This window comes from Egretta garzetta, unplaced genomic scaffold, assembly GCF_000687185.1.
Source record: "Egretta garzetta isolate BGI_Z169 unplaced genomic scaffold, ASM68718v1 scaffold297, whole genome shotgun sequence".
NCBI lineage: Eukaryota > Metazoa > Chordata > Aves > Pelecaniformes > Ardeidae > Egretta > Egretta garzetta.
The window spans coordinates 870815-892313 of NW_009260410.1; the positions used below are offsets into that span (position 1 = coordinate 870815).

General features: G+C 36.2%; 1 protein-coding gene across 9 annotated transcripts in view; it reads left to right on the forward strand.

Moving 5' to 3' along the window:
- The window catches only part of FAM126B (family with sequence similarity 126 member B), a 74904-nt gene that overhangs the window by 26588 nt on the left and 26817 nt on the right, over window positions 1-21499 (forward strand). For 7 of the 9 annotated variants that reach the window (XR_004842619.1, XM_035899103.1, XM_035899104.1 and 4 more), the window contains 9 exons: window positions 1032-1133; window positions 6931-7110; window positions 9114-9194; window positions 9819-9934; window positions 10688-10783; window positions 12614-12730; window positions 13428-13515; window positions 17129-17288; window positions 18457-18624. Coding sequence is in view for 8 of the 9 variants with exons in the window: in XM_035899103.1 (XP_035754996.1) it covers window positions 1032-1133; window positions 6931-7110; window positions 9114-9194; window positions 9819-9934; window positions 10688-10783; window positions 12614-12730; window positions 13428-13515; window positions 17129-17288; window positions 18457-18624 (1108 nt within the window). In the remaining variant the exon portion in view is untranslated. The remainder of the gene's footprint in view (window positions 1-1031; window positions 1134-6930; window positions 7111-9113; window positions 9195-9818; window positions 9935-10687; window positions 10784-12613; window positions 12731-13427; window positions 13516-17128; window positions 17289-18456; window positions 18625-21499) is intronic. The other 2 variants (XM_035899108.1, XM_009643559.2) reach the window with 1 other exon arrangement.

The following is a 21499-nucleotide window of genomic DNA, read 5'->3' on the forward strand; positions in this document are numbered from 1 at the left end:
GCCACAGAACATTTTTTTTTTATATCCAATAATTAACATTTTAAATACCTATTTAGTCTTTCAACATCTTATAATGCATAAAGCATGCAAAGGTCTATGTAAATGTGTCAGCTGGTACATAATATGCAATGCATAGTTCTAGTAATTTATTTTTATGGTTTATTATTGTAGAGCAAAACACTTCTATAGCAGTGTGGTTTTTTAAAGCATATATTTCTATGTAGATCAAGCTGATAGAATTTAACTAACAGGTAGATAGTGCTGACCAAATTTCTAATTCAGCAACTTGTCTACTAATTTTTATAAAATAAAAATTTTGGAGTTTAAAAAAATATTAAAGAAAAATATTTGGCTGTTTTTTTTTTCCTATGGTCTGCATACAATGAATTGTTTTGTCATGAAGAATCTGAAGTATTTTTAAGCTATTCTGCGTATTGACAATTATGCTGAATGAAGTACAAGATAATGCACAAATAAGAAAACTGGATTTCAGGACTGATATGAAATTAATTAGTTACTTAAATTAAGAATTAGTAATTCCTCACATCACTGATACATTTATACACAATAAGTCATTACATGCTGGTTTTGGAAATTTGTTGAGGAGCGAAGCATGCAAAATCCACAGCCATGGTTGCTTCATGGGACTTGACACTGTCCATGTTCATTCTAGATTATCCACACCTCTTAAAAATTCAGGTAGATTTGATAGACTTTTAAAAGTACCTGTTAAATATAGTATATCAAGAAAGAGAGTCCTCATATCAAGCTGGAAAAAACTTTTTTTTGAAAGATAAATCTGAAACTGCTTTTGGATTTAACCCTGGAAGTTGGTATGTGCCCCCAAATGCTCTTCATTCAGGAGAACAACTGATACTGAATGGACTACGTTACAAGTCTGAAAATTTACTGAACTTTGGGAATTTCTCTTGATGTTGGGATGAGACTGAATCCTTTTGTAGAGATCTTTAATGCTTGGAAGCATTGATTTATCAGGGTAACACTTTTTTTTTTTTTTTTTTTTTTTTTAGGCATTACCTGAAACACAAATATCCAGCTATGCAGCTACATTGCACCGAAAAAAACCACTGGTACCAGCTCTTTATAAGGTCATTCAAGACCCAAATAATGAGGTAGGAGACTTTAAAGAAGATTTTTTCACATTCTTTTGTCTTCCACCTCTACAACTAAAACTAGAGTAATTGAGAAGTGGAGGTAGAAGGGAAGATTGTTCGATTCTCCTTTCTAATGTAGTCTAACATGGGTGTCATCCCTCTTTTTACTCTCTTGTTTTTTGACAGTTACTTTAATGCCTTTCTGGTAAGACATAACCTCATCTGCTCCCAAAAATACAGTTTATACTGTCTGCTAGATTTTACTTGCCACAGCTGACTGTTACGCTTGATTTGGCATTTAGGTCCCCCCCCGCCCCTGAAACCACCTTTCAGTCGTAACAGAGACAAAGTAGGCCTTACAGTGAAGCTCAGTAAGACCAGTGTGCTTCTCACCTGGTGGCTTATTACAGTGGAAGATGGAATCAGTTTATTAAATCCTATTACAGTAACCGGATCTTCTTTTGCTTATAGTAGTATCACATTTGTGTAATTTGGTTTACACTGCTGTAAACAAGAGCAGAACCAGACCCCCAAAATATAAATATACACAATGAAAACTTAGCTTACCCTTGTATATAATTCATTTTGCAAATGACATTAAACTGAGCATTCTATTCCACTGGCTTCTGCTATGAGCATTTCTGGGAAAGTGTGTGAAATATACCTTCCGAATAAGTTATGCAAGAATACTGTTCTCTGCTGTGTAAGCTACTCTAGATAAAATGCTTCAAAATATTTGATTTATCATGTGATCTCTTGTGTATTTAAAAATTAAATAGCAAGTGTACACAGCAAGGAAGTTCTTTATTTTCCTAAGCACAGCTCAGCTGCTTTTGGAAGCTGAATGCTTGATTGAGCTTAAAGGAGATTGCATAATGCTCATGCAATAAAAAAAAAAAACCAAACAAAACTGCTTAGTAGTTGTCAACTTCATTTCAGCGTTACAAACTTGCATAGTGACCTTTTTCTTTGTACTGAAGCTACTGTTACTCTCTCCAACCTCAAGCTACCATAGCTGCTGTTGTCTTTTAGTATATATGTATTTCTTTGTATGTATACTTCTGAAAATGTAAAAGCTTTCCTTTGCTTTGAGAATAAACGTTCGATTTTTTTTTTTTAATGATGCAGTGAACCAGATTTGCAAAAAGAGTATCTTCTTAAGGGTGTGACAGTAATCTTATGTTATTGCACACTGATGCTTGGCAAATATTATTCTTTGGAACTGCTGTTGCTGTTTGGGCCTGATTCTGATGTCAGGTATAAGATAAGCGATCCCAGACTCAAAGATGACTAACTTCAGGTTCTGCTAGTTAAGGAATCATGTTTTTTTCTTGTTGTATTTCTTCCAAACTTGTATGCGTGTGAGGAGTATTAACCATAGTAAATTCATTACTTTGCATAATTCTGAGGTAATCTTTAGCTCTAAGTGAGGGAGTTTTAAAATATGCTTTATAGGGCATTATTTGTTAGAAGGATGACTGATTGCTTGTGAAGATAAAGTTTATGTGGTAGACTATTAAAAAAAATGAAGTTGCTGAGTCCTTAAGCTTGATGGACAAGTAATTTTTTAGTACAACTTAATCATAAAGTTGACCTATTTTTAAAATTTCCTGAAAGGTGCGAACAGTTTAGAGTAAACGTGAGTTTTTGTAGAATAACATAATTATATTATTTTTATAAGACTAGAATTATCAATTTAACATGGAATCAGCATGTTTAGGAACCAAAACAAACCACCAAGGTATTTATCTTTTCTGACAGCTGGCTACCAATTTGAGATCTACCAAATGAAGGCAATCATACTGTCAAGTTAAATACAAATGTTACTGTTTACCTTTTAGGAAATTCCCTGGCTTTTTTTAATATGGAGAAGATAATGACTGGAATGGAAAGTTACATAAAGAGTAGAGAGTGATCTTGCTCATAAACAGCTTATTTAACTGAATCATGTATTGATTTTTATTGATTTTTGCATAATATTTGGGTTCTAAAGTAAAGTGCTTTTGAAGTACTGGGGTTTTAGATAGTTTTATAATTTTTGGAATTGGTTTATAGTTGTAGGCATAAATACTCCATGGATTTTAAGTTAATGCAGTACTGAAATCTAAACATTGAATGTTCATGTGGGGCTGTTTAGGTTTAACTTGGAAAGCTTAGCCTTGAAACAAAATGACATCACCTTTGCAAGCACCAAGCACTTCCCAGAGCCAGTAATCTTCAGAAAGTAACTAATTTCACCCATTATGTTATAGCTAAGCCTAAAATGAGCACATTATTTTCAACCACGATTGAATTCTTCAAAAAGGCAAGCATTTCCAATCTTTGTCATGCATTTTATAATACATTATATTTAACTTCAATGTATGGCTTTTAAGATTTGGCAAACTTGTAAAATAAGCCAAACTAAAGCTATTCATCAGCTTCCTTAAAACATGACTAGTCTGCATCTCTGTGAGGTGTAAAAACGAAGTCTGCAAATTATATCATTGTCACTTAGTGTATTTGAGAAAAAAAATTAATTTGTAATTGTTATGCTAATCGCTGTTTATGCTAATAGGAAATGTAAATTTTTAGTTTGTCAGAAAAGAGGCAGTTATAAGAGACTATTTACTTTGAATTTGTTGGCTGACTGCTGTGCTACTCAGTTTCCTTTGACTTTGGACTGAAAGATCTTTGGAATTACAAAAGTGTGTGCCACTTAATTTATACACCTACTACCGGTGACAAAAGCTTCATTTCCTCTGTTTATCCAGTGTCTTCTCAATATTTATATTCAGAGAATTAATTGGAAGAGGCTGGTTCTCTGAAAAGCCAGATAACTAGGATGCAAGGAAAACATTAGTTCTTTCTCAGTGTCATGTTTTGTCTTTCCAGCTGGGAGATGATCATACTATGCTTTGATAGGGAAAAGTTGGGTGTTTGTATCTTTGAAAATTTTTGTGTTGTAGCATCTTTGTGATGGCAGCTTTTTCTTGTGGACTTAAAGCTCTGAACACACCAAAAGTGCTATAGGAGTTGCTACAAACAACTTTCAGGTTTTCACCTAGGTAATTTGCAGTTGGTAAACCTTTTGCACAACTAATATGACAACTACTAGAAATGAGGGTTATTGGCATGGATTGTAGCACCAGTGACTGGATATTGCTTGTATCTTTCTAGGGAGCATGGTTTCACTTAAAAGACTAATTTTATAGAATTTTTATTTGAAAGAAAGTAGACTAAACTCAGTAACTGCTGTGGTTTAGTCTCATCTGAGTTTAGCTGAAGTAAATTTTTCTTTTCCACTGTTTTTAATGGATTAGACTGGCTAATTTCAAATAGGAAACAGCTTTGGGCTGCTGTCATCTCTAATCTAACAGAAGCCCTATTTATAGCAATGCTGCTGTATATATCTGGTTTCTGATAATATTTGTTTAGCTTTTCTTGCACCTGTTATCTCCTTGCAGATATGCTTGTATTTATTGTTTCCAGAGATTTCTTCTTTTTCTTCTTTACGTTAGCTTCTTGCTCATATTTTCTTTTAAAGAAAACCCACAAATTTATTCAGTGATCTCTGAATTATTTATTAACCTTTTATTTGAACATCTGAAATGTGCTAGACCTTTCATAAAACAAGGATACAGTTCTGTCTCTGAGGATTTGGACATTTACTGTAACGGATGGTTTTAATAATTAGTGTCACTTAGATAGGAGTTTCTACTAAGTAAATATTAATTAAGAAAGAATATGCTTATGAATCTTTTGAACATAAAGTGCTACATATGTATGAAATACTAGGACAAATATACTAGATAAAATAATACATGCTCAACTTCATAGAGAAAGCCCTAGCATTGTTTTTTTTTAAATTATTGCAATAGAAGATTTACAGTCTTCTAAATTCATTTAGATTCCAAACCAAAAATATTAAGTCTTTTTTATTTTTAGAATTTGAAAAAAAAAAAAAAAAAAAAAAAAAAAAAAAAAAGAAAAAATCTGTGTGCTCCAAATTACTGGACTTTTCTCATTGTGTATCAACATTGTCAGTGTCAGCTTTCTTCCCTCCTTCTCTTATGGAGTCTGTCTTTGCTTCTGTTGTAAAAATGAGCTTTTAGCTTAGAGTAACTAGGCTGTAAATCAAAAGCCTTGTTACACAAGGTACTTATACCAGAGCCTTGTATAAGAAGAGATTTGTCCAACAGTGAAGTTTTATTTTACATAGTGTCATGTTATGGCTTACGTAATCAGTGGTTTAAAAATGGTATGCTTCATTGACCAGAATACTGTGTGTTAGAAATAAAACTAATGTGCTCACCCTTTCTTGGGTGATGCTTTCTTAAGGCAGCTATCTTGATAGAAAATTCTGTCAAATTTATTTTTTGTGTTTGTGGTATACTAGAGTAAAATACCTAAATATGTGTATTTGGAGTTGTACAGTCATACAGATTTGTGGCACTGCACATTTATCAAACATTCAGCTAATCACTTGCAGAAACGTCTGTCTCTCTGCTGATAGCAAGGGACTTCTAAGTTTTTTAAGAGGATAGATGGTTCGCAACAAACTACAGAAGTACATCTTCATACAGCATAGCAAAAGAGCAACAGTGAAGTCTACAGGAAATTCTGGGTACTAAGATTTTGATGACTAGACAAATTAATGAAAGAAGAATACATCAAAGTCTATGAAACATACTGCTAGTGCTCTGAAAGTCCTAAGGTGCATATCCCTGGGAGTGAGAGTGGTATGCTGGAAAAGGAGTCATATATACCTTCTCTGATCTTCTGCTCTGCACTGGGTATTTCCTATTTTTGCCTTTTTGTCTCACGAGTACAGCTGTTATTGTGTTAGTCAAATGTAGGGGTTTTATTGCTCTAAAAAATTGTATGTATGATTTAATGTTTAATATTATCATGTATGTATATGAGAGCTGTATAAAGCATGTATGGCTTGGATACCTCTGTCTTTTTGGATGTTGAATCTCACGAGTATTTTCCTTAGGTCAGATCATCCCATTTCTTAGAATGTAATTTTTTTTTTTATTTTTTATTTTTTTTTTTTTTTGGTTTTTTTTTTTTTTTTTTTAGTTTTTGACTTTGGTATTGAAAACTGGATTAGTTATGGGAGAGGGGGAGACAGTTTGATGTGATTCTTTTTCTTTTCCCTGTTCATTAACAGTTCTGTGGATGCATCTGAACTATTGGTTTAGCATAGTAGACTCTTAAAATGGCAGGGTTTTTCTAGTGCTTGTATCACACTGACTTGATAAAGGCCTTTTTTGATTCTTGTACTGAAACCTGAAGGGCAGTTCAAGATGAAAAAAATCAGTTTGCATTGTGATAAACAAATACACACGTGTTGGGTTTGAGGCTAAAAAGCTGTAGGTAAGAAATTAATTCGTATTTCTGTCAACAGACTTGTCATTAACAGCTAATCTTTAACCCTTGTACTCTTATAAATCTTACAACTGCACCATTGAAGTCTTACAATGCACATAGTTCAAGCCATGTGTCTGTCACGTGCCTTCAGTTAGTACTTGTATGCAGAATAATCTTATACTGACAGCCCTAGAGAATAATGCTTTCAAAACACAAGATGATAGTGGCTGTAGTAGGGCCGCATTTCCCAATACTGCATACCAGTGCCTCTAAGGTATATCCTTATAGATCTCCTTAAAAGGAATGCAGATACCATTTTAGTTCATTCACTTACTGGCCATCAAGGAATGTCATTTTTACTGGCTGCAGTGACTATATGATACAGCCCCTGTATTTGCTATTTCATTCTCCCTTAATAGAGAAGCCTAACTAATTCATTAGCCTTTTTGCCTTTCCACAGCTCCTGGAGCCTGTTTGCCACCAGCTCTTTGAACTTTATCGTAGTTCCGAAGTTCGGCTCAAGAGATTCACGCTGCAGTTTTTGCCAGAGTTGATCTGGGTATATCTGCGTCTTACTGCCAGCAGGGATAGGCAGAGTAATGGTTGCATTGAAGCATTGCTGCTTGGCATTTACAACTTGGTAAGTGAGATGAGTGGGAATGGCTGAGGAAAGCTTTGATCTGAGGTTTTGCGTCAGTGACCACTAGGAATGAAGTAAATTATTGGAACAACATATTTAAAATTGTAATACGCTTACATGAAAGGGTATTTCATCTGGAGAAAAGCATAATGTAATGAATAATGAAGGCTTAGTAAGAACGTATTAGCAAAAATATTTTTTTATAGCAAACTTTTTATGGTAATCTTTAAAAAGGATCATATCATGGGCTTTCTTGAACTGTTACATATTTGTGTTTGTAAGGAAATGAAGTAGCCCGACTTAATGTTGAAAAATACAAGTTTCTGTGGAGATGACTGTCAGGCCAATGTGCTTGCTCAGTCTTCATGTATCACTTCCTCCTGCTTACTCTGAATACGTTTTATTAAGGGTAATTTGAAGCTGAAACCACTTGTCATGCTACCACTTAGATACATGCATGTGTACGTTTGAGGCAGATAGCTGTCTTGAGTGGAACTGTGATTTAAAGAATAAAGGTGACTGTAGAAGACTAGGTTCTGCTGTTGGATGTAAAAGTAGGGGTTTTTTATATCCTTACCTTAGCCTGGAAGTGTTTATTCTTGTAATGTTTTGAGGCTGTTTCATAAATTTAGCAATACTGCCAAGACAGGCATTCTCAAATGGTAATTTCTGTGTTAGAGAGCTTTAAAACATTCTAATGAAACATTGCCCTTCTCTCTACTAAAATAGTAAACCCCTCCTGTAAATTGTGTATTATGTCCCTACACATGACGAGACATAGAACAGTCAAATTGTGATTCTTAAGAAAAAAGTAATCTTGTTATGTGTCTGTGATCAGCTCTAGCAACTGGAAGATCCATTTATTTTACATTTATTTTGATAGAAGAAACATTAGAAACTGCTTGCTGATTTTTGGTACTGTTTGCTGGGTTGAAGTAGCATGTTTAACTTAGACTGTTTTCTCATAAAGGTCCTTTTGCAGTTCCTTTGAAAGTCGTGTTGGTGATTCATATTTTTTTAAGGACAGTAATTTCTTCATTCTGTCCAGATTCAGGAAGAAAGAGGCCTCAAAATGGACAGTGGCTCCCACTATTTTTTTTCCTTGGTGAAGTTGTTGATAATTTCCTGCACATATACTTAAATGGAAGGAGTGAAATTATTTTCTCAATTCTTAGGAAGTGAAAGACAAGGATAAATTTTTTTTGCATTCTGCTAAATTCTATCAACTGTACTCCCATTGTGATCCTTAAAATCTACTACAAGTACTGTGCTACCTTGGATTAAGTTTTCACATAAATTGGAATGACTAGAGCTCATTGTTTGGAAATTTGCTGTACAAAGTGAAAATGCAGGATTTTAGACTCCTTTTTGGTATAGTCTTATGTAATTGCTCTTAGTATATTTGCTTTAAAAACTGCTGGGTTTGCTTATGTAGTAGCCTAGCAACTATAAAATCTGACCAGTTTGAAAGCCTTTTGGGAAAATATTCTGTGTATTTCTTACTGATAGAATGCCCGAAGAAACTTTGCCAGTCCCCTTGATTTCACCTTTTCTCTGTGGTGCATTTATTATGAATTACTGCCCATTGTCAGCAAATGACTCATCAGCCCTCATGTATCTATCTTTTGGGCTTAAAGTTTAGCCTTGCTCCACTATGCAGTTCTATTATTAATAAATGTTATAATGTAAAGGTGGGCTAGAAAAGCTTTTTGTTCTCTTTTGGTTTTGATGAAGTCACACTGATCAGGGAGCCAATGCTGGTTTTTTTAAGTGTTGCAGACTGATTCTGCAAAACAGTCTGTCACAGAGTTCTTTCTGCTTCTTAAATATGTGTGTAAATTTGCTGATATTCTGCAAATGCTCAGAGACCTTAGGGTGTTAATAGTCTTATCAGATCATGACATCTAACTTCTTACTTGTTAAATGCCTTCTAAGATTTGAAAATTATTCTCAGTCCTATCTCCTTACTTCTGTTTGGGTTTTGGTTTTGTTTTTTAATGCAGGAAATTGCTGACAAAGATGGAAACAACAAAGTTTTATCTTTCACCATCCCTTCATTATCTAAACCCTCAATATATCATGAGGTAAGAGAGCTGCTGTGGTAAATTAGAATTGGATCTATTAGAGGAATGAAAACTGGATCCATTTGATGCAACAAGCCATTTTAGATGAATCTTATAGCAGTAAGTTTTCAATGTCAGTAGCTTGCAATTAGTGTAATTGAATTCAATAGCATCAGTAGAAGAAATGAAATGTAAATATTGAAAAATCTTTGCTGACAGTGACCATTTTGAACAGAGGTTAGCTATGTTGTAGCTGCAACTGTGTTTTTTTGCCTCTTATGCATTAGTATAAAAGTAGTCTTCCTTCTTCCAACTTCTCCTTAATACAGTTTGAACTTGGAATCATGTTTTGCTTTCTCTACTCTTACTGTACAAAAGGTCTGTGCAATTAGGATAAACTTACTATAAATGGATATGTAAAAATCAAAGTTGAAAATTCCTCTTACCTGCTCTATTGTTTGTAAGCGTGGAAATGTTTATAATAATGAATTTAGGTAATGTTTTTAGATGTACTGTGTTCATTTTTACAGACTGCAAGGCAAGTGTGCCTTTTGGCTTGGATGGTTAGGAGTTTTAATGCTTTTGGGGACCTTTTACTTACGGGTTGATTTCTCCCCCCTTCCTCCTCCCGCTACCTACTTCTAGCCCTCTACTATTGGATCTATGGCTTTAACTGAAGGAGCTCTGTGTCAGCATGATCTCATCAGGGTAGTTTACAGCGATCTTCATCCTCAAAGAGAAACCTTCACAGCACAGAACCGGTAGGTGGATGTATTCTAACATTAGAGCTTCTTCACTACACAGACAAGTAGTCCTTAAACATTCAGACTAAATAATTATGTGTTCAGTCCTTTCTCAACATCAAGTGCTTGGAAATAAATCTAGAGAATAGTTCTGGGTAATGTTGAGATATAGTATTTTTCTTGTTTGTTCTTCTACTAATTAATTTAGAAGAAAGTAACTTCTCTGTCATTTCTGTGTCCATCAGGAGTATCTTTAGGTTTATATTTGTCAACTCAAATTTCCCTGGAAGTGTAACAAAATTCAGCTTTGGCTCTGAGGCTTTGACTGCTTTTTCCATAGGAAAGGAGGAATGGAGCTGAGTGGATAGACAGAACTAGGGATGAAAGAAATTGCCCTGCTGTTAATAGTGACTGCCAGCTTTACCTGTGTCTAAAGCCAGCTCTGGGAAAACTGATAAAATAATTTTGAATTCATTGCAGACTTTTCCAGTTCTGTAACTTTTCCCAAAATTTATGCCATTTCCTCCATAGTTCGTGCATATGCTAATGGTTTTCAGTAATAATAATTTTAAGTGTTTAATACTGAACCTTCAGTAGCCTGTTTCAAGTTAATGAATTCTGGTGAACGAGGATTTTCGGATTTGTGTGTTTACTTCTGACGCTTTTTCCTGTGGGGTATTTTTTGAGACTGAGTTGTAGAATTCTTGGTTAAATTCTAATGAAATATTAAGAATTTATACCATGCAAGGTTTTGCTCTTGTCTCTTTTCAGGTTTGAGGTGCTGAGCTTTCTTATGCTGTGCTACAATTCTGCTATTGTCTATATGCCTGACTCTTCTTACCAATCACTTTGTAGGATGGGTTCCAGGTGAGACACTTGCCTTTGAAATAGTCTTGCAGGGTGCATTTAGACTTCTGAATATTCATCCAGCAAAAAAAGAATTAATTTACTTGTTGAATTTAATAACTTATAATATGTAACTCCTGGTCAGACCTGCAACTTACTTGGAAATTTGAAGCTGTGCTTGCATACAGATGAAACACGTGGATTATCTTACTACTGCATGGGCTTTCGTTCTAGTTATGTAACTTTCTGTTATTTGGAAATAAAAAAAGCAATTTTGGGGGAAAATTAGTTGAAGCTACTCAGACTGATTTGCATTTTTTTGGATTTACATATTTTTCAGAAATTTTTTAGTATGGTCAGCTTAAAAATCCTGTGAGGAATATCACCAGTTTCCTCTACTTCCAAATATTAATGTCTTGCTTCTGCAGATGGTTTATATGAAGTGCTTGCACAATGTTCTAGGTTTTAGTGATTTGTTTGGATTTTTCTTTGATTTGGTGATGATTGTTGGTTTGGGTTTTTTCCTTCCTTTATTTTTTCCCCCTGATAATAACATCCCACTTTCTGGAGAATTCACTACTTTGATTTCTCAAACTCTTATACATGCCTTATATAACCTCCTACTTGAATAATCTTAGAAGCATCTGGAGAATTCACTACTTTGATTTCTCAAACTCTTATACGTGCCCTTTATATAACCTCCTACTTGAATAGTCCTAGAAGCATCTGGTTGGCAAAGATCCTTGCTTTATGTTCTGAAAAATCTCAAGTAGATCTGATATTCCCATATGCCTGGTTTTACCAGCATTTTTGTCTAAAATGAGATAAATTCTCTATCCTGTTAGCCCAAACAAAGGAACCTCTTTAAATGTTTTTGATTTAGTCTGTTTGCTTCAGCGCAATACTGCCATGAAAGAAAAGCATTACATGTAATTCAGTTATGTAGCAAAGAAGGATCAGACTAGCTTCCAACAACATATATTCTGTAGTTACACACACATGCAGTTAAGATTATAGCCTGTTCTCTTTCCCGTGATTTCTGATGGGAATGGGTTAATTCTTTGTATACTTCCATCACCTTCACTTGAGTTGTGGCTATACTAAATTTGCCAAATATGTTGAATTTTTCTGCATTTGAAATTAGATCCATTCTTTGGGTAGAGAAGAGAGACAACATTTTATAGGTTAGGGAATTTTTTTTGTTGTTTTTGAAACAGTGCAGCAGTTATTTATAAGTGGCCATGTGTTGTTTCCATGATGAAGATTCAGATATTAAAGTTATGAATAAATTACTCCTTTAGTTTTGGAGACTCAATGCTATGCAGTATATGGGAAGGCAGGCCCTTTTTCAAGATTTAGAAGTATTTATTTAGAAGGCAGCTGAGAGCAATTCTCAAAAATAGAGTATCTGTGTTATCCAACTTTAGGTAAAAGGTGATTGTATGCTGTCATCACACTTTAGATGGGAGAGGACATATTTCTCTTCTGTACCACTGAAATGTTTCCTTTAAAGACAGTTTTGTTTACTGAATTTTGGGGAGAGTGACCTACTTGGTGGTGGCAGTAGGGAAAATTTTGCCTCCCTCTTTCTTTAGAAGCTGGTTATGATTTAAAGAAAACGGATGGAGGTAATGGCTATATGGGAATAACACTGAATTATCAGCAAGCCACATCTCAAGGCACTGTTATAAAACTGCTTTAATTGTTGGGAAAACAACATAAAAATGTTCTACGTTGTGTACTTATATTATGAAAAATAAATTTTGAAATTGAACTAAAATCTCTGTGTTATAAAAACATTTGTAGTCTTTGTGAGGTTAAACATTTTGTTACAATGGTGTGTTTTTTCAGGCTGTGTGTGAGTGGTTTTCCACGGCAGCATGAGAAACGCTGGAAAGAACACTGTGGTAGAGTGGTGTTAGACCCTGACTTCATGGTGCAGCTGCTCACAGGTGTCTATTACGCCATGTAAGTGGATGGGTTTTTTGTGTAAAGATAAATGTCTGGTTTTAGGTTAATTAAAATATAAATGCTAGTTGTTTTACGATTGAAAAAAAAGAGTTAAACTCATTACACAAGTTTGTAACTCGATTAGTGTATTTCCTGTTGCTTGCTCACTCAGCCATAATAATTTGAAAATGTCTTTGTCAGCATTGAATTAGGTGATGAAGGGCCAGCAGTAGGTGCTGAAGAGAGGTAGGCTTCTGCCTTCAACCTTTCTCAAGTTTCTACTACCACCAGATACCTTCTGTTCACAAGCATATAATGTGCTAGGATGCCAAGATAACCTGATGAAATGCAGACTTCTTGAATGTCAGTAGCTTCTGAGGTAGCAAAAATCAATTTCTGATGGAAATTCAGTTCTGCTAAGTAGAGTTAATTGTTACATCTTGACCCCGTTTTTTTAATTGTTTAAGTTTGTCCTGATTGTAGCATCAACTTTGCCTTGCTTGGAGGTGACAGGGAGCAGCTTTTTTGTTATACCAACAAGATTAATAATAAAATGCTTTGTCTATACTTTTAAAAGAAGTGAAGAGGCTGGGTTGTACATACAGTTGATGAACTTTCTATGCAAGCAAAGAAGTGAAGAGCTGGATTTGGGCAGAAAAAACACAAGACTGAGTTCGTAAGATATGAAAGATAAATATCTATCTTTACTTTTTAGATACAATGGTCAGTGGGATCTTGGCCAGGAGGTATTGGAGGACATAATTTACAGAGCACAGCTTGAACTCTACTCACAGCCTCTGCTGGTAAGAAACAATCCATTGCAATTTATGGACTTGGTTGAGGAGTATGGATGTGTTTCTGAAGTGCACTGGCAATGAAAGCATACGTGGCCGCTTACTGCACTCCCAAATGCAAGTAGTTGTTAACAGCTGGTGTGTTCAATATAGCTATTTACACCATGCTTCTTCTGCTTGAGTATTAAGCTAGGGTGTTGGGATCTCCTCAGACTCATTGATGCTGAAAGCTAGGATTTTCTAATGTATTACAGTTGGATCAAAATGTTTATGTTGTTTTGGCATAAACTACCAATGAGTGATTCAAAGAAGCTTTACCAAATGGTTATATGTCATAAAACACTTGTTGCAAAAAAGGTGTTTTCTTTGCTTCTAGTCCTTCAATGGGTCTTAGAATATGCTGTGTGGTTTAAATGATAACACAGTAGAAAAAGCAACAACAGGACAGAGCTGAATGTGAAAAAGAGCTTAATCTCCAGAGTCAATGTCAGATTTTGATTGCTCAAAGTCATGCAGGTCTTAATCTTTACCTTCTTTAGAGGGGCAGCAATAGAATGGAGTTCTGATTGTTTGGCTTTTTCAGTTTCCACTATACGTACTGTTCTGATCATAAAAGGAGAGAAATTAAATGGGGAAAGTGGTGAAACTGGGCTGGATGCATGTGGATGCGATTGGGAAGAATGAGGAGGTTGACAGAGAGAAAGGAGGAATGGAAGGATTTTATTTTTTGTCTGATGTAGGAATGAGGATCAGCATAAGAGGGAAAATTAAGGAGAAGAAAGTAAATAGACTCTTGTCTCAGTTTCTGCATCAGAATTATGGCTAGAAGCCTTTAGTGCTCCTCTGAACTAACAGCAGTAAAATTCTCTGCTTTTTCCATAACTGAAAAAGTAGTGGATTGGGAAAAATCTTTGTATGTGGCAATCTGAGATCCCCTGCTTCTGCAGTAAATTACATAAAATTATTCTCTTGATGAATTAGTTTTGGCTGTAAAATTTATCTACAGGCTTTCTGACACTGCTGCATTTTAAATGCTTGGTATCCATTGAATTATTATAATAGTTGGTTTCTTTTGGAAATGACTCATTGCTCCATCAGATTGAAAGTTTTAAATTAAATATTGGAACTGGGCCACCCTATCAAACTACTACATTTAAAAGGTGTGTAGGAGGATCTGGAACTTCATTCAATTGCTGATATGACAATTTTCAGTCCTGATTGTTCATTTTTAATCAGTTTGGCCTTAGAGATTGCTTCTAATTGTAAGAATCTTCTAGAATGTGTTTGGTTTCTTCCAAAGCTATTTTTGCCTCTCCATCCCATTGTCTGGTGTCGGTGACATCATGACATCACCAGTATTCCCCCCTTCCCCAGTTAGCGTTTTTTTCATGCGTATGTGTGCAGGTACATCTGTGGGGTTTTCTTCTTAATACTCTGATCATCGCCTTGCTTCCTATCTTGTTTTACTGCAATTTTTGAAAAGCAGCTTTAAGAAATTGTCAGTTTTATTAAAGATTACCTGTGTCTCCTTGGCCTCATGCTATATATTCAAGTGATTTGACTTTTTCAAAGGTTGGAGTCTTTTTCACCTCGTTGCGTTCTCCAGGAGATGTGTATAATTTATCAGCATTATAAAATTTCCTATTTTAAACTTAAAACTACTGGTACCAAGTAAAATTTTGTCTGTGCAGCATCCCAGATAAGTCTGTTACCAAACACTGGGTATTGGTTTCATAGTCATGGAAACTGGGAGTTTCTGCAGAGGGAAACTAGTCACCAAGATTCAATACTAGTACCAAGCTAGCCCAGACCTGGGGAGCAGCCCAGTTCCAGTCAATCAGTCTCTTCCTCTGAACACAAGGGTTCTGCACTTGTTTTCAGATGGAAATCCCTGTCTTCAGTGCAGAGATGCACAGGCTTGCTTAGCCTGGTGCACAAGAAGCATGGATCAGCAAGTCCCTGTTGTGATGGCAGCTTTATCCAGTGTACTTTATTGATGTACTTACTGCTTTTGTTGGATGTTCTTTTTGTTAGAGCTCCTTTCTGGTAGGCAAGAGTGGATGTCTGGCCTGAAACCAGCCCTCCTTTGTCATCCATAGTTGCAGACTTGGCTTGCCAAGTCTGAATTGTGCTGTTTGTTTATTTTTCTGCCTTTCAGTGCTGGATTAGACATAGTGAGCAAGGTTTTTTGCATCCCAGAGGATCGCGGGTTTGGTTGTGGTTTTGGTTTTTTTTTTTTTTCTCTCAGAGAAGGGCAGTGATTCATTCAAACTCGTTGTTTAGATTGTTTCAAAGTTTTAGTGTTGCATTGATTTTTATCTCCATATGGTTTTCCTCAGTCCCCATAAGCACAATTTGTGCTGTTAGAAAGGGCCAGCTGTTAAAAGGTTCAACAAGCAGAAGTGCTCTGTCACTTATCTGGTCCCGTTGCAGAAGCTTTCTGCTACTAATTTTTAGATTTTCATCCCATATACAGTATATTCAAAAGAGGGCATAACTCTAGTGAGTAGAAGATGGGAAGACAAACCATTGTATACTGTTGAACTTAATCTGCTTTGGTTCAGTACAGCAGAAATGAGTTTCTGAAGTCTTTAATGTGATCAAGGGTAGGGTGAATGCAGTTTGTACCATTTCAAGAGGATGGCATGGGAAAAGGCCTATGTGTGAATAGGAGAGCAGTTCACAAACAAGGGTTGAGGCTGAAAGAATTGGCTAGCAAAGGGCAAATGAATGTTGGACAAGTGGAAGGCAGAATGATGAGCATTTCTGTGATGTTGCCAATAATCTTTTGTGCTCGTTAGAAGTCAGACAGGAAGGCAGTGGAGAAGACGTTTAATGGGGAGTTACAGGATCACAACAGCAGCTGGAGATCAGGATCAGCTACATAGCAGCATTCCAGCCCCCCAGGAAGTGAAAAGTCTTTGATTTCATTAATATCCTGTGATCTGTGGCTTTACTTTTTGAAGCAGTTTCATTTCTTCTCATGGTTGCTGGGTGGTTTGCCTGTTACAACTTGTAGGATCGTCACTTTTACTTTATTACGATGTGAATAAACACCTTTAATTCATGGACCTTTTATGGCATGCCATATGCATTGATCGAGTCTTTTTATCAAACATTATATGAGATCTTCACAAAACAAATAATACAAAGTTCTGCCAACAGAGTCTGTTCCAGTGGTTTAGTAGATTTCTCATAATTTCTGTGAATGCTAACAAAAGGTGACTTAATGACTTAAGCAGATTTGGTATAGGTGGGCTTTGGGAGTTCAAGAAATTTGTTGGATGTCCCTTATATTTCCAAGGCCTCTGGCAACCTCAGAATATCAAGACAACATTGATGAGGTTTAAAAGTACATTAATTCTGTCACTATGCTGAGAGGAACATATGAAAGTGTTGTTTACAGCATAAAACTAGCTATATTTTTGGGAATAGGTTTGTGATGAGCTTTTTCAACATAGTTATCCACTGTGAATTTGAGGATGGGGCCATCCCTCTGGATGGGATCTGGCATAATTAACAATTCTTGGGTTTTTTCACCCTCTGTATCCAGCAAGAGATCTAATAGTGCCGTTAGTGCAGTCAAGGACAGTAGTAGTACAGCATTTTACTTTTATCTTAGGTTGCAAATGCCATGAAGAACTCACTGCCCTTTGATGCTCCTGATGCATCGCAAGAAGGCCAGAAGGTACTGAAAGTAGAAGTTACTCCGACAGTGCCGAGGATTTCTCGGACTGCTATTACAACAGCTTCTATCCGTCGTCATCGCTGGAGGAGAGAAGGTGAGCTTTCTCTGCCAAGAGCAAATACTGTAGTGTACTGTATTCATCACATCACTGTAATCTGGCTTCTGAGTTTGAATGTTTGCAGAACAACTGGTTGGGGGGCTTTTTGTTTGTTTGTTTTTGAAAAGTGATACTTCATAACAACGTGTAGTATTTTACATCTTCAGAGCAATGCATGAACATTGAACATTTGGGCTGTTTGTTTTGTTTTTGATTTGGTGATAACCCATGAGGTAGGTGAGAAAATGGAGAAGCTGGAAAATGTTTAATAGGACTTCTTTTTTTCTCCATGTAACACAGCATAGAATTGTAGGGGTAGAGTTTGGCTTAGAATTTGAGTTCTTTCTTTAATCCACACTAAAACTCAACCGCCTCCCATCATAAATAGCTCAGGGAATGAATCGTATTATCCAGACTTTGATAGGTTTCCAGCTACCTAAAGCTACTGAAGGTAGTAGGAGAGAGAAAAGCTGAACATCGCACTCCTACCATCATATGGCCCAATTCAGAGAGGGGCCATGTCATAAAATAGCTTTGGATAGCTTAGAATTAGTCCTTATTTTTCTTCAGTGAGTACTTATGTGGAAATGTGCTTGACTATGAAGAAAAAGAATAAACATGTAGTAATATTTACCTTGATATGATGACATCTTCAGTGTAGGTGTAGCAAAAAGCTTGCTTTGATATCACTTTGTCATACTTACAAAGCTTTGTTGTTGCATGTATAAAATATTTTAAAAAGCTACATAAATGGCTGAAGGTAGAGAGTAGAATAACCTAAAAATAAACTGAGGGTAAAAAAGTCTGAAAACAAGGATTACATATTTTCCTATGGTACTCTTTTTCTGCATCATGTGCAAAAGGATTTGATGACCTCTGGTCTTCAGCTGAATCAGGATGTCCAGGACAAGTAGCTGTCTTCTGTTTTCAGGACTTTGGGTCGTGTTTGTCTTCACTGTAGTTGCCATTATATTCATTTGCTAGTCTCTGGTCTACAGTATAGCCCACCTGTCCCTTTCTGTGGATGTTCTTACAACTTTTAACTAAGCATGGGTAGTGTTTTGTGTTTGTTCTATGTCCGCATAAGTCTTCTATTTTCCCTGCCTGGGTTGGAATGCCAAGAAGAGAATAGAAAAGCACTAAAATGTTATATGTTGAATCCCAGATGGCTTTGACTTCTCAAACGAGGCTGACTCAAGCATACCTGGCTCACCGATCCAACACGGCTCCACAGACCTAGGGATCAAACGTGAGCAAGAGGGGGAGGTGCTGATGCGCAGGACCCCTGAGCATGGCTTCCCGGAGCCCACCTTGGCAGCAGCCACAACAGAGGGTAGGACAGAGATGAGGAGGCAGAAGTCAGTGAGGCAGTTGCTGGAGGAGGATCCTGGCTCCCTATCCCCAAGCAGAACTTCTTTCCATTCTAGTGTGTGTTTCCGCTATCCCAGGGTGTATTAGCTTCTCTTTGCAATACACGCATCCCCTATATACCTAACATCAGGTCAGGTACTACCTTTTGTTATCACGTGGGCTGGCCTGGGGCTTGCATCTGTGTGGTGAAAGACTGCTTGGCATGGCAAAAAAAAAAAAAAGACAGGGGTAATAGCCAAGAGCTTTGGGATTGCTTGGAAACTTTCTATTACTGAGCATGTTTAATCTAATACTCAGAAGGAAAATATGCACCAGATTAACACGAATCTAGTCCTGAAAATTAGGCAGTATAGAGTATAAATGGATTTGGCTACAGCTTAGTTACAATAAGCTCTTGTTACTCTGCAGTTTTTAAATTTCCAAGAATGAAGTTTCCGGTTCCCATTAAAAGTCAAGCCTATCTAAGACAGATGTACAACTGCTGATGTTTTTAGTTGCCAGTCATCCTTTAATTGAAAATTCATACACGTACAACTCATTTACAGGAATGAGCTAGCTGCTCTAAAGACAGTTACCAAAAAAGGACATGTGTTTTCAAGAAGAAATCAGGTTGTCATGTTTCTAAAAACTTTAGAAACAATTACTGCTTTCTTTTTTAGTCATGCTGTCCACACAAATGCTGTAGGACTTTGTAAGTCTGCTCTGCATCCAAGAATAGCAGATAGAGTAGTTGGTAGAAATTTATTTTGCTTAAGTTCATGTATTAATTTTCTCATCTTTACTCCATAAAAGACTTGGGTTTGAGTACTGATTTTGAATCATCGTTTCTCCTGAAAGATGAGAATTAATTTCTTGTAAATTTAGCTAAACATATTTTGAAGTGTTCTCCTATCTTAAGTCGTCTTTTCTATCCAAACATTCCTTTGGTATTTCCAGCCTCTATAAGCATATCAGCTGAACATAAATGAGATTTATTTGCACATTTTGATATGAGCTACGTAGATTTCAGATTTGTTCTTCTGGAAACAATAATCTGGAGAATTTGGAGATTTAATATAGTGTTATCACAGAATCCTTACCCTTAATCAGAGTTGCTGTCAAACAATAATTAAGACGTCATGCTTCTGTAGAAGATAGCGGCATAAAAATGTTTAGTGCGGGTTTATAATCTACTCCTTGGTGCATAGTGACTTTGAGCATGCTCAGTAAATGAGTCTGTATTCTCCTAAATCCACTTGTTCAGTTGGTCTTACTCCATTTTACTAAACTTTGCATGTGCATGACCTGAAGGATATGGAGAAGTCCTCAGCTGCAGAGAACCTTCTGGGAGAGACAGGAAGTGGGAAAGAAGTTGATAAAGATGTGGCCTTCTAGTCTTAATTTGTTTTAAGACATCTATACAGTTTGTCATGTTCTTGAATAAGGCATCATTCCACATGCTTTACTTCAGAATTCTGAAGTGGGTTGAATACCCTTCGCTTCTGTAACATTAGCAATGTATAATTACATGCTTGGGCGAACTGAATTCTGCCACTTGATAGCGTCTGGGAGAAGGCCAAGGAATGGAATTTGGTTTGATTATCAGTATAGAATTGTGTGTGTATATATATAGTGGTATATTATTTTACCAATGTTGATTTCACAGAAAGTTTCAGCTAGCAAATTTGCTCCCATAAATACCATTTTGATAACAAACAATATAATGAGAGACTGATAATTTCTAGTGACTTTTCAACCTTCAGGTATGGGAAGGATAAAAAGAATGAAAGTCACTTTAAAAAGCTGTATAAAACCCCTTCTTCAGATCAGTGTTTTGACCCAAAAAGTAGAAAAAGGCAGGAGATCTCAAGAATGACTCAGTGATGCCTTATAGGGTATTCTGGGTGGGAGCAGCTGTGGTTATATGCACTGTTTTGGGTCAGTGGAGAATACTGTATCTTCATCTACAGGAGTAATTATGTAGAAGCATAAATAACAAATTCTGGTAAGGAACAGTGAGACTTCTGAAAACACACTGTAGTGCAATTGATATAATTTCTGTCAGGTGGCACTGTCTCTCTTTTGGCCTTACAGTAGAGGAGTGCTTGGGAGGAGTAGGATTTTAGTTTTTGTTTTCTTTTTTAATTGTCCTATTGGTCTATTGGGGGGAAAAAAAAAGAAAACTGTATGACTTCATCCTGGTTTTCCCCCCAAACAGAGTATGTAAGGAGTCAAAACATTTTTTATTGTTTCTGAGGGCAGTTTTTAGAGGAAAAATAACATGTATTTGGAAGAGAATATGTGTTTGCTGAATTACTTCAATCCCACTGAGAACTTCTGTAGGTATATGGATCTGACTAGGCAGAAATTCTCTTGCATGTTGTCTTCTCTATCTTCTTCATTTCTGAGCACTGCTAAGCTGCTTGGGCCTCTGTATAGTTGCAGCATCCAAAAGCAACAACCCCTCTCAGTCTTGTCTTTAAATTCTGTGGATAAAATGCCACTTTTTCAGTATGACTCTTCTGCTTCACTGTCCCTGAATAGGAATGTCTGTTTTAGCATCCTGTTACTCAGCAATGTTTTAACATAAACTTTGAAGACAACTAATGTTCTTGTGTGATAATAAAAAGCTTAGCAGTATTGTCTGGACATACCTTCTTGCAAGTTACGTAGTTCGTTAGAGTAAGAAGGGCTTGAGAGGGGACTTCAGCTGCTGCTATTGCTGCTTGTAACCAAACACGCTTTTATCCAGCTTTGCATGATTATATAAAGAAACATAAATGTTGGTTTATTGAAAAAAGTGCTCTTGCTTTCAGTATGTTCCAGTTACGTCATATTTTTATTAGCATCTTTGTTTC